The 16,455-nt window shown below is 41.5% G+C and overlaps 2 protein-coding genes across 4 annotated transcripts in view; one reads left to right on the forward strand and one right to left on the reverse strand.

The window, feature by feature from the left end:
- pphln1 (periphilin 1) overlaps nucleotides 1–2,175 on the forward strand; it is a 33,931-nt gene extending 31,756 nt beyond the window's left edge. For both annotated transcript variants that reach the window (XM_041781119.1, XM_041781120.1), the window contains exon 12: nucleotides 1,176–2,175. In XM_041781119.1, the coding sequence (XP_041637053.1) occupies nucleotides 1,176–1,448 (273 nt within the window). In that variant the 3' untranslated portion in view covers nucleotides 1,449–2,175. The remainder of the gene's footprint in view (nucleotides 1–1,175) is intronic.
- Nucleotides 2,176–4,918: 2,743 nt separating this feature from the next.
- prickle1b (prickle homolog 1b) overlaps nucleotides 4,919–16,455 on the reverse strand; it is a 48,047-nt gene continuing 36,510 nt past the window's right edge. For both annotated transcript variants that reach the window (XM_041781114.1, XM_041781113.1), the window contains exons 3-8: nucleotides 15,207–15,320; nucleotides 11,596–11,733; nucleotides 8,742–8,945; nucleotides 8,468–8,654; nucleotides 6,818–7,816; nucleotides 4,919–6,724 (exon numbers count right to left, since the gene is read on the reverse strand). In XM_041781114.1, coding sequence (XP_041637048.1) covers nucleotides 5,760–6,724; nucleotides 6,818–7,816; nucleotides 8,468–8,654; nucleotides 8,742–8,945; nucleotides 11,596–11,733; nucleotides 15,207–15,320 — 2,607 coding nt within the window. In that variant the 3' untranslated portion in view covers nucleotides 4,919–5,759. The remainder of the gene's footprint in view (nucleotides 6,725–6,817; nucleotides 7,817–8,467; nucleotides 8,655–8,741; nucleotides 8,946–11,595; nucleotides 11,734–15,206; nucleotides 15,321–16,455) is intronic.

Consider the following 16,455-nt stretch of genomic DNA (forward strand, 5'->3'; position numbering starts at 1 on the left):
TTGTGTTTGTCATTAGGGATGTGCGCGGTTTAACAGTTAAATTTGTTTATCAAATTAGCCAGCGCGAGATTTACGGGTCGGTTAAACTAATTACCTATCATTTTGTATAAACACGGGCTTGAAATCCCAGTCTATAATGGCAAAAAATCAATATCCTGCATCCCTTGTAAAGAGTCATATATTGATAAGCACCTCACATATGAGGGGATGAAGTAACAACAACAAAAAAAAAGTGGTAAGAAAAACGTGGATTTTTTTTTTAAAGTGACAGCACTTTAATGAAAAAATAGAGAGGTAAATCACTAATTGATTTGACTTATTGTTCAAAATTCTTGCAATTTGATGAAAATATTTGCAGATTTTCATCATATCGGATATTGGCAGAAACCCAGTATTGTGCATCCCTAACATTTATCATTTAACTTTTATTACTTTTACCCCTGGTACTCGTGTATTTCATGCCTTAAACCATGGAAGTGCTCCTTTTGTGCATCTTGCTAACTGGACCTGTTGAAACAAAGAGAGGGGAACCCTCTTCTTCAGAGCCGGGACTGAGGAAAGGTAGTTGTCCCAATATCTTGTCTGCATGAACTGAGCTTTTCCAGAATGAACCCTGACTTCAAAATGTTCCCATCAGCTAAGGAAGTTTTCACTTTCAGCACATCTCAACGATCTTGAGTCTTAAATAAATCTCTGTTGTAATCGGTGAAGCAGTGGGCTCTCTCCAATGTTTCATGTGACATTCGAGGCTTGGTGTGAAATCACAGCTTCCTAACAGGACACTCGAACTTCTTCCTCATTGCCCCCCAACACCTGTTACAGGCCTCTGAGCCCCCCCTTAAAGTGGAGGTTTATTGCCTCTTAGGCTGCCTTGTCCCTTATTAAAGTGGAGAGAAGTGTTTATCTTTTGACACTACATGATGTGTGTTAACACCAGAATGATCAGCTCAGGCTCAGCGACGCTGGAACATTTACACCTAGGCGTCAGGTAGAGCAGGAAGGAAACAACTTTTCATCTCCCTAAGAGCTTTACTCTTTAAGGTTTCGCCTCAGCCTCTTAACACCTTTCACTCGTAAATCTTCAATCTGAGAGGCTTTTTAAAAGTTTTTAACTTGTTGGCTTTTCCTTTTTTTTAATGTTGCTACACGTGAACCCTCTTTATGTTCCACTTCAGGTGTACCGCCAGGACTGCGAGACATTTGGGATGGTGGTAAAGATGCTGGTGGCTAAAGACCCCAACCTGGAGAAGCAGCTGCAGGTTCCCCTCAGGGAGAACCTCGGGGAGATCCGCGAGCGATGCCTGGAAGACCTCAAGCACTTCATCAGCGAGCTGGACGAAGCCGTACGGCAGCCAGAACCGTCCGTCTGTGACTCAACAACCCCATCCACGTCCCTAACGGGTCATAAACTTTCAAAGACGGGAGTCAATCACAGCTCGTCTTACTGACACTTTGGCCTCATCTATTCTGTGTTGGACTGAGCATTATGGGACTGACTGCTGAAGAACGACGGATGTCTTGACTGGACTTTGGATTGCTAACTTTAACGATTCTGCAGCACAGCAGCCAGAGGAGAGCTTAAAGAGTGGACGCAGTGATGTATCTGGGAATGAACAGTGTTCGATTTTTTAACATCAGTTCTCTGTAAAAGGTAAATATTTTCTTTGAGTTTTTTTTCTGTTTTCTTTATTTAAAACAAAGATATCGAATCTTTCATCACAGTGGAAATGGTTTTCAAGGTTAAGCCTATTTTGATAAAAACAATGTTGAGATTAGCCCCTCTAGCATGAAGACTTTTCCTATGAAAAGTGAGATAAAACAAGTTACGTTTTGTACTGTTTTCAGGCTCTGTACATTTTTATTTTGTAGCAGCCAGCTGTTTGACTCGGTGCTGCTAAATCAACAGTTCTACATTCTTGTATAAATTTTTACTGTTTAAAAAGACCTTTTTGGTTCCTTTTCAATGTATTGTCTCATTTTGATTTTCAAACTTTACATACTATGCCCTCGGCCTCAATCTTTGTGTGAAAGAGCACAGGGATGAATTATTTTGATGACTCTGAGACGGAGCTTTGCACATACTGAGATGTCTCTGAAGGTTGTAGTAAATATGAGTTTTGTTAAATTTAAGGTTTGTTATACTGTGACCTGTTAAAATAAACTGCATAAATATCACACTGGCATCTCAACCCTGTTGAAGATATTTAAGGATCACTTTACTGGCATTAATTCATTAATGGAGTTTACTTTTTCATCACAAAAAGGAATTTTTCAAACTTTACGGCAAAATTTTACCTGAGCCAGTTTTCTTAAGGCTGGCTGCACACCTGAACATTCTGAGCTTGATTTTAGACTTCTTTTCCCCTCAACACTGTGATTGAAGGGTTGTGGCCTGATATGAGGTTTGTCCCATTAGGCTTTTTGTTCAAATATTTCTCAAGCATTGGTAGGAGTTGGAGCATACCCAATCAGGGATTGTACACAGTATTGTGCAGAACTTTTAGGCATGTTTGGGCCAAAAACTGAGACTGACGTAAGGCGTAGGTGTAGCACCACTGGGCAAGAAGGATTGACACAACCCCAGTTGTGCGCTGGCTGTCCTTGCATATTACCGGGGGCATGGGAAAATAATCAGTTGAAAAAATAAAGTGAACACTTTTAGGGTGGAGTGGGGGGGTGTGGTGAGTAAGCATGGCCTAGGATGCAGTCCAGGTGTGTGGTAGGGTTGCCACAAGCCCTTGGTGTTGTGGTGCCAAAAACCACCAGCATTCTCCAGGTGTACTACCAGGTGCAAATAGCCTGGACAAAAGAGATGATCACTCTCAAGAGGGTCATGTAGAGTTTGACTCTGTCCCATCCCACTCACCTCCCTCCTGCCCCACGTTGTGGCACATCAGGCTCTGTGATGCATCCTTAGTGCCCTACATGCCTAAAACTTATGCATATGACTGTATATATTTACGATTCCACTGAATACCCACAATAACCAATGAGAGCAGGCGGACCAGATTACATCACCAACCAGATACTGTGTACATTTGTTGCACGTAAACATACAAAACCCCCAAAAGTGTCTGCACTCTCAAACATCTTAGAACCCATTTAGATTGGATGCATGTTTGCAAACATACGAGGTATGCCTATGAAATCATGAGACTGCGCTTATGAGGATAAACCCACTTGGTTTACAGTCACACCAAGTGTTGCATTAATAGTCAGATATTCAGGCATAACTGCTTTAAGTGTCTAATTAGTGCTGTCCTCAGTCTACTATAGCTACTGATAGAAGTGCACATTTTTTCTAAGGCGTCAGATAAGGATTATTTTAAAGGTTGATCAACATTAGCGTGAAATGGAACAAAACAGCAGCTGGTCTTTTCGTACATTAACAGAGGTGTATGGGAAACACTGCATGTCACATGCATGTGCGTTTGAATGGCACAAAAGATTTAATGAAGGCAGAAAGGATGTCCAATATGACTGAATGTTCTGGGCACCCATAAACATCAAAACCTTATGAAAACATTCAACAAACCACAAATTACTGGAAATTATCAACGACTCAGTATAAGAATGGCAGCAGAGATGGTCTTCATTGATAAAGAGACAGTTAAGCAACTTTTGCATGAAAATTTGAACGTGATAAAACTAAGAAACGATTACATGCAATGAAACTTGGATCTTCCAGAACAATCCTGAGACAAAACCACAGTCAATGTATTGGAAAACACGATCGTATCCAAGGGTGAAGAAAGCACGACAAAGCAAGTCCCAAGTCAAGGCCATGTTGATCTTTTTCTTTGACATTAAGGGTATCATTTTGCAGGAGTGGGTTCCAGAAGGGTCAACAGTGAATCAACACTATTGTAAACAGGTTTTAGAAAAATTATGAGAAAAAGTCTGAAGACTGAGACCACAATTGTGTAAAAATGGTTTCTTCTTCATTAAGGCAATGCGCCAGCTCACACTTGATCTCTGAAAAGCAGTTACTGATCCAAAAACAAATCAGTGTTTTATCACCTCCCCTATTCCCCTGGTCTAGCACTGTGTGACTTTTCCCTTCTTTCTAAGATCAAATCTGTACTCAGATTTTGAGTTTGAGTCTGAAGTTTAGAAAAGAACAGCAAAGGGTCTGAGACAGCTGTCTGAAGAAGACCTGAATGCAACGGTGTGTTGATGCAAGTGTCGAGTAACCTTGCAAAGCAGATGGATACGCCCATTTCCGTGTTTTTCACTGGCAAATCCTTCTTGCAAAGCTCTCCGTCTGAACCGTTTGGGCCTGGTTAGAAAGTGACAGGACCAATCAGCGTCGAGGGGCAGTACTTTGGGTGTGGCGAAGTCGTGACGTAAGCAAGCAGCAACAAGAGGCTGGTGCATTTATGGCGGAAGACATTAGCGTGGATGCCGCTAATGCGCCAGTTTTATCAGAACTTGACATTTCTTTGTTTAAAGAGGAACAAAGAGTAGCAGTGAGTTGTTTTCTTTTCAAAAACAACAAAAGTCGAGTACTTACATGTCTATAGTCGCCATGGTTCACATTATGCAGTTCTATATTGAGTTGACTCCTCGGTAGGGGCGCAGCCATAGGGTGCAGCTTGGTAGTTATGCTGCTCTGATTGGCCCATAAAGATGTGACGGACAGAACGTTCATCCAATCACCCTCCCTGTTTCACACACCCATCTGGCATGCCAGGTTAGAAGTCGAGTATATGAAGGAGAAAGACCTTGGAAAATGTTTTATGTGCAATTAAATTGTATAATAGCATTACTCTTGTTTTTTAACAGCCATACCTCGTACTCTAAACTTTGTTGTAATCAACAAAAAAACCCCAGCAAATTCTTGCCTTTTTAACAACTCAATTTCAGTTTGAAAACTGCATTATAACAAAAAGTAGAAAAAAAAAGATATCATCAGCTCTGAGGGGGAAAAAGTATTTATTACAAGCATCTTTACATCACAAAGCATTTAGCTGGTTATGTCAGAGTAAGGGTAGTGAGCAGTTCAGCTGAATATGGTGTGTTGATGCAACTTGTTTTGCATTTCAGAATATACGGTATGTTACAATAGACACTGTTACCAAGTAACATGGCACTTTGCTGTGAACAACACAGTTAATGAAGCGGCACCATCTGTGTTGTTCCTCAATACGTATTTAAGAGGTCTATTTGGTTACCAACAGTTGCTATTTTTCTATACACTTCAAAAACAATTCTTAAACCACAGATACAAAAATACCAGTATGAAAATCTTAACTTAGTATATACATTATCATTTCTTACTATTATGCATTAAATAATTATTTGGTTCTTTTCTATGTCCTACTTTATCAAGCTCTGTGTACATTTTGTTTTCATTTTATGCACACAAAGATATTGCTCCAAAAGGTTTAACTGAAAGCACATTTTAAAAAAGACATAATGGAAAAAGCGGAACTTGAAGAGACAGTAAAACCAAATCTTTCAATACTTTCAGTACACGCAATCTTGTAGTGCTTAAGTTAACAAGACCCAGTATTTCTGACTTAGAAACGCTATTATGCTTTCCTGTCAGTTTGGTATTTATCTGGTTTTTGTGGGCCTAGATGATATGCTTTTTGGCATTTGTCTACGAAATGTCTGTTGGGGTGAAATACTCATATCGCTGACATGGGTTGTTACAAACATCCATTTCAAACTAAGATTTAACTGCAAAATGTCCATCAAAAACAAAATCTCACTATTGCTTCCTGTAGTGCAGATTATAATGTAAATCCACTCTGTTAAGAAATGATACAGTTTTTGGAGCGATGGCCCTTTCTGCGACCTGTCTGTGAGCCATGGAACTGTGAAGATAGCGCTGTAACCCTTGTTGGGTAGTCCTCAGCGTAGTAGCGCCCAACTGCTCGAGGTTGAGGGATCGGCTGACCCAGAAAATAGCCCTCTTCCTCAGAGTCCGATGATGAAGAAGAGCAAGTGGAGCAACAGTCATCATCATCCCTGTAAAGATCCATGAAATGTTTAACCCGTGGGTCTCCTTGAGCTGAACCCTGAGGCATAAAGTCAGGCCTTGATTGGCTGTAAGCCATTGGCATCCTGTGTGCAGGATGCTGTAGGAGCATTGGGCTATGAAGAGGGTTTCCTAGACCTTGCTGTTGGTGCTCATAGGGCCTCTGTACTTTGTCCAAAGGCACCATGTGAAGGTTGTTGTCTGATCTGGTTTTGCGGCTCTTGTGGTGCCGGCCTTGGCCATGATGTTGGTGGTGGTGCTGCCTGGTACGCCCATGGTGGCTTGCTGGGCGGCCTCTCTCTCTGCCCATTTCATCTGGGCAGTATACCCTCCGCTGAGGCCTTTCACTCATTGGATGTCTTCTTATATTGACATCAAACCCATCATTGTATCCATTATCCACAGTATCTTCTGAGAACTTGACCATCTGAGGAGGCCTTGACTGAGACTTGCTCCTTCTCAGAGCTGGAGCATGGACAAAGGAGGAAGGGATACCTTCTGACTGTGGAGACAAGGGGATTAGTCCACCTGGTGTGCCGGCCCTAATTGCAAGGGCCACTCCCTCCTCGTCTCCCTTGTCCAAGTTAAGGTTTAAAGAGTTGGCACTGTGGTGAAGATGAGATGAATTAAAGGTTCCCATGTTGCTCATCTTCTCACAGTCATCTGGCATTGAGGGATCGCGCATGGCAAGGGTGTAGACTATAGGCCTGTCCCTGCCATCTCCATCCACTGATGCGCCTAAAAGGACCAAGAAGAGGCATATATTAAACAGCTCTTTAACAGAAGACAGTCAATTTTCAACAGAATACAAGCAGCCAGTTCCCTTCTTACCAGTGATGTTTGAGAGTGCCAGGGAGTCCATGGAGTCTCCAGCACCCTGTCCAACTTTTCTCAGCTCATCAGCAATGCACTCCAGAGAGTCATCGTACCACTGCCTGTTGTCTTGCCAAAAAGCCTGCCGTCCTGTCCCAGATTGGTCCTGATCCTGGTCTAACTCCAGCTCTTGAATCTTTCTTGCACTTGCAGGACCTGGATGACTCCCGTAGGCAGAGTCTCCCATACCGTCTTGCGATTGCGCCCAGTACATTTCAGGCAGGTTTTTCTTGCTCATCAGTCCAGGGCTAAGGCTGTTGGCATGAGACTGACATGACGTCTGGCTCTGAGTAGGACTGGCAGGGGTGGGAGAGGAGGCTGTTACCCTTGTGGATGCAGAATCAGGCCTTAGCCAGGGATCAGAGACACTCATTTTCCTGTTTTTATCACTGCTAGGGCTGGGAGATTTAAGTATCGGCTGCTGAATTTGGTGCAACATTCCTGGATCACCAAACTTGAGCAAGAGCTGGGTCATGTAGTCATCATGCTGGGCCCACTCCTCTGGATCCTCCTCTCCACAAGCATCCTGCTCCTCATGATCCCTCCAGAACCTCTCCTCTTTCAATCCTAGGTGGGCCAGCTTGCGCCCAATAATTCCAATATCACAATCAGCATGCCCATCAGCCTCTCCATCTGCAAACTTGTACTCAAGAGAGGGAACTGTGGGAGGAGGGTTGAGCACCTGCGACTGTCTCCACTGCTCAGAAGGCCTGCTACTCTTCCCCATGCGAACGCTGCGGCGAGACTCACGGGAACGGGCAGACTGGAAGGCAGAATCAGACGAGTCTGATGCATGGATGTCTTCCCCCTGGCTGCAGGCCTTTGAGCAATAGATGCGACCCTGCTTTGGTAGGAAGGGGCAGCCAAGCAATGATGTCTTGCACTGGGCACAGCAGAAGCACTGGTCAGTGGCATGCCAGTGTACACCTTCGTAGGTCATCTGGGCATGGTCTACACCTGCATAATTGAGGATTGATAGAGTTAGTATAGCATTAGAATCAGTTTGACAAGCATTCCAAAAAGTACCCAAGATGATCTGGCGGCAAACCCCCATGGTGTGGCAACTGAGTGCAGACAGCTACAATGGGTCAACCTTGACCGTGGGGTGGCAAGGGACATATAAGATGGAACCAGAATGACTTACTGAATGACATTTATTTTCTGCTCATTGTCAGGTTAGGATAAGTTACTATTTTTCACACTTTTATTATTTAAAATCGAAAATGTACTGAGGGGGATAAATTTAATACAGCACAAACTAAGGGAAATCCAAAGTGGGTAAGGGTTAGGCACTTAAACCCTAAAGGGTAGGGTTAGGTGGATAGAATTAAAAATTACACACCACAAACTATGGCAACCCCAAAAAGGGTTAGGGTTATGCACCCAAACCCTAAAGGTCAGGGTAAGGGGAGGGGGAAAAAAATTAAAATAACACACCTAAAACTAAGCAAACACCCAAAGAGGGTTAGTACGTCACTTCCCGCCCCACAGTCGAGGTTGCCCCGTTTTAGAGGTCTGCAATGGATGAGCCCAAAATGCCCAACCATAGAGGTCTGCATCCAGATGCCTCTCAGAAATACAGCCACAAGATTATGTTTTATAACTCACCAATGTTTTCGCCACAGGCCTCGCAATACTCTGCATACAGCGACTCAAAGCATCCACAGCAGTATGGCCGTCCATCTTTCATGATGTAGCGTTGCCCACCAAGCATCGTTTCACACTCGAAACAGGCAAAGTGCTTCATGTGCCAGTGGCGACCCTCAGCTTCCGTGCACTCATCTGCAAAAATGATCTAGTGGAAAACATGCACGTGTTAGGTCTATGTAACTCTTAAGACTTTGTATTGACTTTGCTGTAGCTATTTTTTAAAGCAATTTACCTCATCACAAGAAGAGCATCGAGGTTTGAGAAGCTCAGCATGGTGTCGTCCACAGAGGATCTTGCCATTTTGGAAGAAATAGATCAGATCCACCAGAAGCTCTTGACACGTGACGCACACAAAGCATGCTGGGTGCCAGCAGGGGCTCGGCCCTGCTCTGGAGGCAAAGATTGCCATCTCTCCTCCGTTGATTCCCCCGGCACACTGAGAAATAAAACAGATAATCCTTGATTTACTTTACAGAAGGCTTGTTATGCCATCTTCTACACTGTTGCTTGTTATTAATTATGAGCAGATCCGGTGTTAAGTGCCCTTACTTGGGAATTTAACTGTGGAGATAAACACTGAGATTGTCACATTTGGGAATGACATTCTTAAATAGATTTGTGGCACAGTCGATGCCTATGACACCCAAAGAATGTGCCATGGACGGAAGCAAGATTAAGGGATAACTTTTCAAAATATCACATATATCCTGATTTATCACTTGCAGTGATGCAAAGACAAAGAAGGCCAAACAACAGGTGATCGTTCTGTAAGTGCCAAAGTAAAATGATCCAATCCAAACACACCAGAGAATCCTACAGTGATGACATTCATAGCAGAAATACAACACAGCTACAGCGCTGTGACAAAGTATTTCCCCCCTTCCTGTTGCTTCTCTTTGGCATATTTGTCAACTTAATGTTTCAGATCATCAAAATAATTTAAATGTTAGACAAAGATAACCTGAGTAAACACAAAATGCAGTTTTTAAATGATGATTTCATTCATTTAGGGAAAACGCCATCCAAACCTACCTGGCCCTATGGGAAAAAGTTGTTTTCCCCTTCTCGTAAATCATGAAATTACTGTGATTAACCATGAATTCTGCACTCTACCACAATATCCTAAAGAAGAAGGTCTTGACTTGAAGCTGAAGCGCACTTAAGTTATGCAGCAAGACAATGATCCAAAACACACCAGCAAGTCCACCTCTGATGGTTTTCTGGTGGCATAGTCAAAGTCTGGACTTAAATCTGATTGAGCTGCCGTAGCATGACCTTAAACAGGTTGTTCATGTGCAAAAGTCCTCCAAGGATGCTGAATCAAACAATTCTGCAAAGAAGAGTTGGCCAAAATTCCTCCACAGTGATGTCACAGACTTACTGACAGCTATCACAAACGCTTGCTTGCAGTTGTTGCCACCAAGGTTTGCACAACCACTTATTAGCTTTAGGGGGCAATGACTCTTTTCACACAGGGCCAGGTAGGTTTGGATGGCTTTTACCCCATAATAAATAGTGACTGGATTTGTTTTGGAAGCACTGCATCAAAAGAACGTTGATAAATCCAGTGCTACTAGCATCCACTTGGACAAGAACCATGCTAACTCAAATGAACTCTGCTATCCATGGTTCAAGTCGTCAATATCCATTGAATGCTGCTGTGGAAATGTGCGGCTTACTCCATCAGGGAATACTGGCCTAGGTCCTGAGTGGAAATATCATATATCTCCACAGAGATTGTCAGAGCGTGTCGGAACCTGCAATCAAAAGTCTTTATATATCCCAGCATAGCTATGAGACACACATAGACAGCTATGGGATAGCCTGACCAGCTGTTAACCATTATTACCATGGTGGACAGGCAGGGGCCTTGGATGTAGAGGTGTTGTGTGTCCCTTGGAGTGCAGCGCTAGGAAACTGGAGCCTGACAAATTGTGTGTGAATGTGTGCACAATGGACGCACATATTCATGATATATCCTTTTGAAGACATGTGCAGAATGTATATAAATGTTTGCACAAGTGTGAGAATGTGCACATGTGCTTAGGTGCGCCCGTATGGATGACTGAGTCAGTGGTTGAACAGTAAAGCATGCATGTTTGCAGAGTATTTATGGACACACACGCATGTTCAGTATGCCGATGAATGCGTGCGTTCATTGCTGTTCCTATGTGACCTTGCATCCCTGTGGCAGCATCTGTGTTTGGGTGTTGATGGACTGCCTTTCCGGGGGAATTAACATGGCTTGCCTGCTTTCCAGGATGCCTAGCGGAGGTTTAGTCAATGGTCAGGGCATGGGTTTTTTGGAAGCCATATAACACTAATATTGATGTTGTGGTTCTGAAAGGAAATGCTTCAAGGATTGCTATAATAGCAGTACACGTTGTTTAAAATGCCATCGCAAAATCAAAAGTAGGATTTGAGGGTAGGAGTTGGGATTTTTTCCAACTAAGTGCTCAAACAACAGTGTTCATGCATGTGTAATCCTGTCAGAAATTCTCACTTTTAGTGCACTTTTAGTTCTCTAACTCTCTTCAAAGTTTTCCTGAGACAGCTGAAGAAACCTGTCCTCTCTTCTGCAGAGTAAATCTCGCCACCAGCTGCATGTACCAAGCTTAGCTGTCTCTAATTACACCATTTGATGAGGAATAATCTGGCGCATACTGAGACTTGTTTGGAAAAAGTTCGATTATAAGACTGCCAGAAAAAATTCCTCGTTAACCTGTGCAGTTGTTTTGCCGTCTGTCACGCTGAGATGTAGATGGGTGGCAGGAAATTTGCTGAATTCCTCACTAGGAACAGTGTGCTCCGCTCAACTTGAGCGTGAGCCTTCCAATTTCCCCACTTCCTGTCCTGCCCTAATGAGGAGGTTAGTGCCCGTGATTAAAAACCCTCGCATTAGCCAATCAGGATTGTGCCTCGGGGTGCTTTGCATAGGTTAGGGATAGTGGGTATAAGTTGCTGGGGGTATAAATAACTTTAAGACCCACAAGTTGTTTTCCTTGCAACTGATATCTTACCTTTATGAGCTCTAAATGACATGAGTGTGCATATGCATGTGTATGAGTGCATTAGTATCCACCTACATTTTCACAGCGTGTGTGCTGCAGAGCTCGGGGCAAGATCTTGGGTGTTCCTCTCCCAAGTGCCTCTCTCTTCCTCTGGGCGCTGAACATAAGGAGCTCCCTCTTTTCCTCTTCGCTGAGAGAGTGGCAGTAACGCAACTGGTAAAAAAGAAGAGAGGTAGATGAATTCACAAACCAGAAAACAAAGAAGACAATTTGTGGCTAAGAGCCGAGCTTGTTATAAGGGTAAAGAGTAAATACGTCAATCCATTAATGATGACGGTCAGAGGGCAACACTGATAGTGGTTTCTAGAGGAGAGGAGATACTGTGTAGGTACTGGACGATACTGTTGCCGAGATCAGTATTAGAAGCATACTGTCATCTGAACCAATCAAATACCAGCATCTGTATCTACGTATATCTACACCAGTGATACTGTGGCTCTTTTCTGATGATCTGTGGCTCTTTTATATCTTCATTTGAAACATAATTCCCATTCTTTAATCCTGGTTTTTGCAATTTTTTGCCCCTTTTGTCGCCCTTTTTGCCACTTTTTGTCCATTTAAGCTGCCTTTTGCAATGAAATGCCATCTATTTCCCATTTTGCCAATCTTTGATGCTTTTTGTCAATTTTCCCACCTTTTTGCAGGTTTTTGCCCATTTTAGTCACTTTTCACTCATTTTTTGCCACAGTTTTACCACTTTTGGACCATTTTTTTGGACCTATAATTCATTTTATTTTTACTTCTTCTCACCCATTTTTGCCACTTTCTGCCCTTTTTGCCACTTTTCTCCTGTTGTTTGCCACTTTTGGCCCATTTTTGCCACTTTTTTTTGTCATTTTTAACCTATTTTTGACACTTTTATCCTGATTTTTCCATTTTTAGCCCCTTTTTGCCTATTTTTGCCAGTTCTCACCTCTTTAAGCTGTCTTTTGCATTGATATTCAACTTATTTCCCTATTTTCCACCTTTTTGATGATTTTTGCCCATTTCAGTCACTTTTCACTCTTTTTTTGTCACGTTTTTGCAGCTTTTGGACCATTTTTGCCACCTGTAACCCTTTTTTGTCACTTTTCCCCCAATGTTTGCCCCTTTTTACCTATTTTTGCCCCTTCTCGCCCATTTAAGCTGCCTTTTGCAATTAAATGCAACTTTTTGCCCATTTTCCCACCTTTTTCTGATTTTTGCCCATTTTTCCCACCTTTTTGCCACCTTAAACTTATTTTTTGGTCACTTCCCACCCGTTTTGCCACATTCTGCCTTTTTTTTGCCACTTTTATCCCAGTGTTTGCCACTTTTTGAACACTTTTGCTACCTTTAACTTATTTTAATTGCCACTTTTCACCACTTTGATTGTGGCTTTTGCAAATGTATTTTTCAGAAATTTGGCACTTTGGTTGAGCAGGGTTGAGTAACACTGATCTACACTACATGGACAAAAGAATTCAGACACCTAAACACTACACCATCAGGGACTGAAATGATACTGTACTCAAATGCATGTACTTTAATATGGAGTTGGCCCTCTTTTGCAGCTATAACAACTCTTTTTGGAAGGTTTCCCACAATATTTTGGAGTGTTTTTATGGGAATTTGTACCCTCAACAGTCATGAAGCTCATGCAAGACTGAATATTTCTTCAAGCAAAGGCAGTGTTACCATACTAACACTGTAAACAAACATTTTGACAAATTTTTATGCTGTTTTTTAAGGATTAAATTGATACCACACTATGAATAGCAAACATTGGCCAAAATAATAAAGATATCTTGATTTATTATGCCCTAATGGATTACAGCAGCAAATAGCAGCACAAATGATGTTCCAGGGGTGGAGCCAGTGGTAGCCAAAGCCCACCAGGGCCCCCTGAAAATCTGATTGGCCACCCCAAAACCATTAAAAATGACTGGCTATTTGTCTTGTCAGCCATCACCTAGCCATTTAAGCATACCCAATCACTGAGCATATTTTAACCTACATTGGATTGGTTTTATGTATTTTAATACCAAGGGGAGGTAAATGAAAGTGGCCCCACCTTCCTTATATATTTCTGCATGTGGTCCCAAATGGAAAAAGTTTGGACACCCCTGGTTTATGAAGTCAACAATTCATGTTGGATGGGAAGGTCTGGTTTGCATTCTCCCTTCCAGTTCATCCCAAAGGTGCTCAGTGGGGTTGAGTTCAGGGCTCTGAGCAGGTCCGTCAAGTTCTTCCACATCTAACTCATCAAAGCATGTCTTCATAGGTCTGGATGTCCTGTGTCCTGGATTGCAGTCACATTGAAATTGAAAAGGGCCTTCCCCAAACTGTTGCCACAAAGTCAGAAGCATAGCATCGTCCAAAATGTCGTGGTATGCTGAAGCGTTAAGATTGGCCTTCACTGGAGATGAAGGGCCTAAACCAGACCCTGAAAACAGCCCCATGCTTGTTGTGCTTACATTAATGCCCGTGGAACTCAGGACTCTTCAGCTATGAAATCAGCAGAGCATTGGTGACTTCTACACACCATGCACCTTGGCAGTCATGGCTGAGTTGCTGTTGTTCCTAAACGCTTCCAATTTCCACCAGGGATAAAATTATATGAACCATCTTGTTACAAAGGTGGCATCCACCACAGAACCACGCTTGAAGTTGCTGAGCTCATCAGAATTATCCACTCTGTATCACAAATGTTTGTAAATGGAAACTGCATGGTTAGGTGCTTGATTACACCTGTGGGAACAGGTCCAATTGAAACAGCTTATAATTAACAGTTGTGGTCAAATACTTTTGTCCATATAGTGGATGCCAGCATCAGAATGATACCCTTTGTCTGCATCATTTTCAACATTGGATAAGCTCTCTGTCCTTTCAACCTTTTGATAAATGTATGACACAACTCCATTGAAGCTAATTCCTACATAACCTGATACAAAGATGGTGTGATCTGCTTAAAACCCCTCTCCTGGTGATCAAACTATCCTAACATCCAACCCGGTTGTTCTCTAAACAACAGTAAACAAAGATGTCGTGTGAGCTCATGCAGTCTCTGTCGCTTTCCTCCACACACGAACTGCTTATCCCGCCAAACCACAGTTACGCAAGGAATCCTGCAGCAGTTTGCCTCCTCAGCCACCAGGTCTGCTGACAAACGTCATAAAACCTCTCAGCCAAACAATGAGTAGATGTGCATCCCTATTGTGTATCTTCTATCTGCGTGTACAGAGACCACCTCCACCCCCTCCCCTCTGGTGATAACCCCTCTGTTATATCTCCTAATGTAAACTCTATTAACACAGATGTAAAAAGACTCCTGGTTTACACACCATAAAGCTGTTACACAGTAGAGACTGGCATGTGCTTTACAGTCACAAAAAGAGATTTTTGTCAAACAGTTGAGGGAATGTGGCTATTGTTGTCGTTTTACAAGAGTGGCAATTTGTTAGTGCTTACTCAGCTGCTGCTGTAGTTTAGCTGAGCGTGCAAATGTTCTGCGACTATTCAGTTTCTGTGAGGATACTACATTTACACTTTTTGCATCTGGATAGGACAAGCAGCTCCATCCTTCTCTGCCTCTGCAGACTGTTTCAGCCCCATTCTAACTAACTCTCTCTCTCTCACCATGTCAGGGTCTCTCTCATGAACTCTACCTCGTTGTCATGCGGCGGCAGCTGATAAAGGAGCTGTCGAATCCTGTACTTCTCTCCGGGGCTGTTCACGTACGGCACCTTGTCCTCTGGTAGACAGGAGAAATACATCTGCACCTGTGGATAAAAACAGACACGTGAACTTCAGAAGAAAGAAAACTGTATACCAGGGGTGTCAAACTCAATCACAGAAGGGGCCGGATTCTGAATTGAGTTCTAACCTGAGGGCCTGAAGGGTCCACATTTAACCAAACTGTCAACTTCATTTTTCACCAGTAAAAAATTATGGGGAAAAATTAGCAGTGATGATAAATGAGATTTAAAAAGTCTAAATGATAAGTTATAAGGCTCAAAATCTGAGATAAAAAGTCAAACTTATTTGTTCAAAAGGTTGATACAAGTAGTTAGATGTTAAAATAATGCTTTTTTAAAAGACAAATATATAAAAAGAAGGTCACAACCATGTTTTAAGGCAAAAATATTACTCAAAATTTTAAATTGTTAACCTCAAAGGTCAAAATATGAGAAAAAAGTCCAAATAATAAGTTGAAAAGGGTCAAAATATTTAAGATAAAAAGTCAAACTTATTTGTTCAAAAGGTCAAAACACAAAATTAGATGTTAAAATAATGCTTTTTTAAAAAGACAAATATTTAAAAAGAGTCACAATCATGTTTTAAGGCAAAAAAATGTGGCTTAAAATTGAAAATGGTGCATTTGAAAGGTCAAAATATAATATAAAGGTCAAAATAATAGATTAAAAAGGTCAAAATATGAGATAAAGGTTAAAATGGTAAATTTAAAAGCTCAAAATATAATATTAAGGTTAAAAAAATAGATTAAAAGGGTCAAAATATTTAAGATAAAAAGTCAAACTTATTTGTTCAAAAGGTCAAAACACAAAATTAGATGTTAAAATAATGCTTTTTTAAAGAAAAATATAAAAAAGAGTCACAATCATGTTTTAAGGCAAAAAAATGTGGCTTAAAATTGAAAATGGTGCATTTGAAAGGTCAAAATATAATATAAAGGTCAAAATAATAGATTAAAAAGGTCAAAATATGAGATAAAGGTTAAAATGGTAAATTTAAAAGCTCAAAATATAATATTAAGGTTAAAAAAAATAGATTAAAAGGGTCAAAATATTTAAGATAAAAAGTCAAACTTATTTGTTCAAAAGGTCAAAACACAAAATTAGATGTTAAAATAATGCTTTTTTAAAGAAAAATATAAAAAAGAAAGTCACAATCATG

The sequence above is a fragment of the Cheilinus undulatus genome, linkage group 23, assembly GCF_018320785.1.
Source record: "Cheilinus undulatus linkage group 23, ASM1832078v1, whole genome shotgun sequence".
NCBI lineage: Eukaryota > Metazoa > Chordata > Actinopteri > Labriformes > Labridae > Cheilinus > Cheilinus undulatus.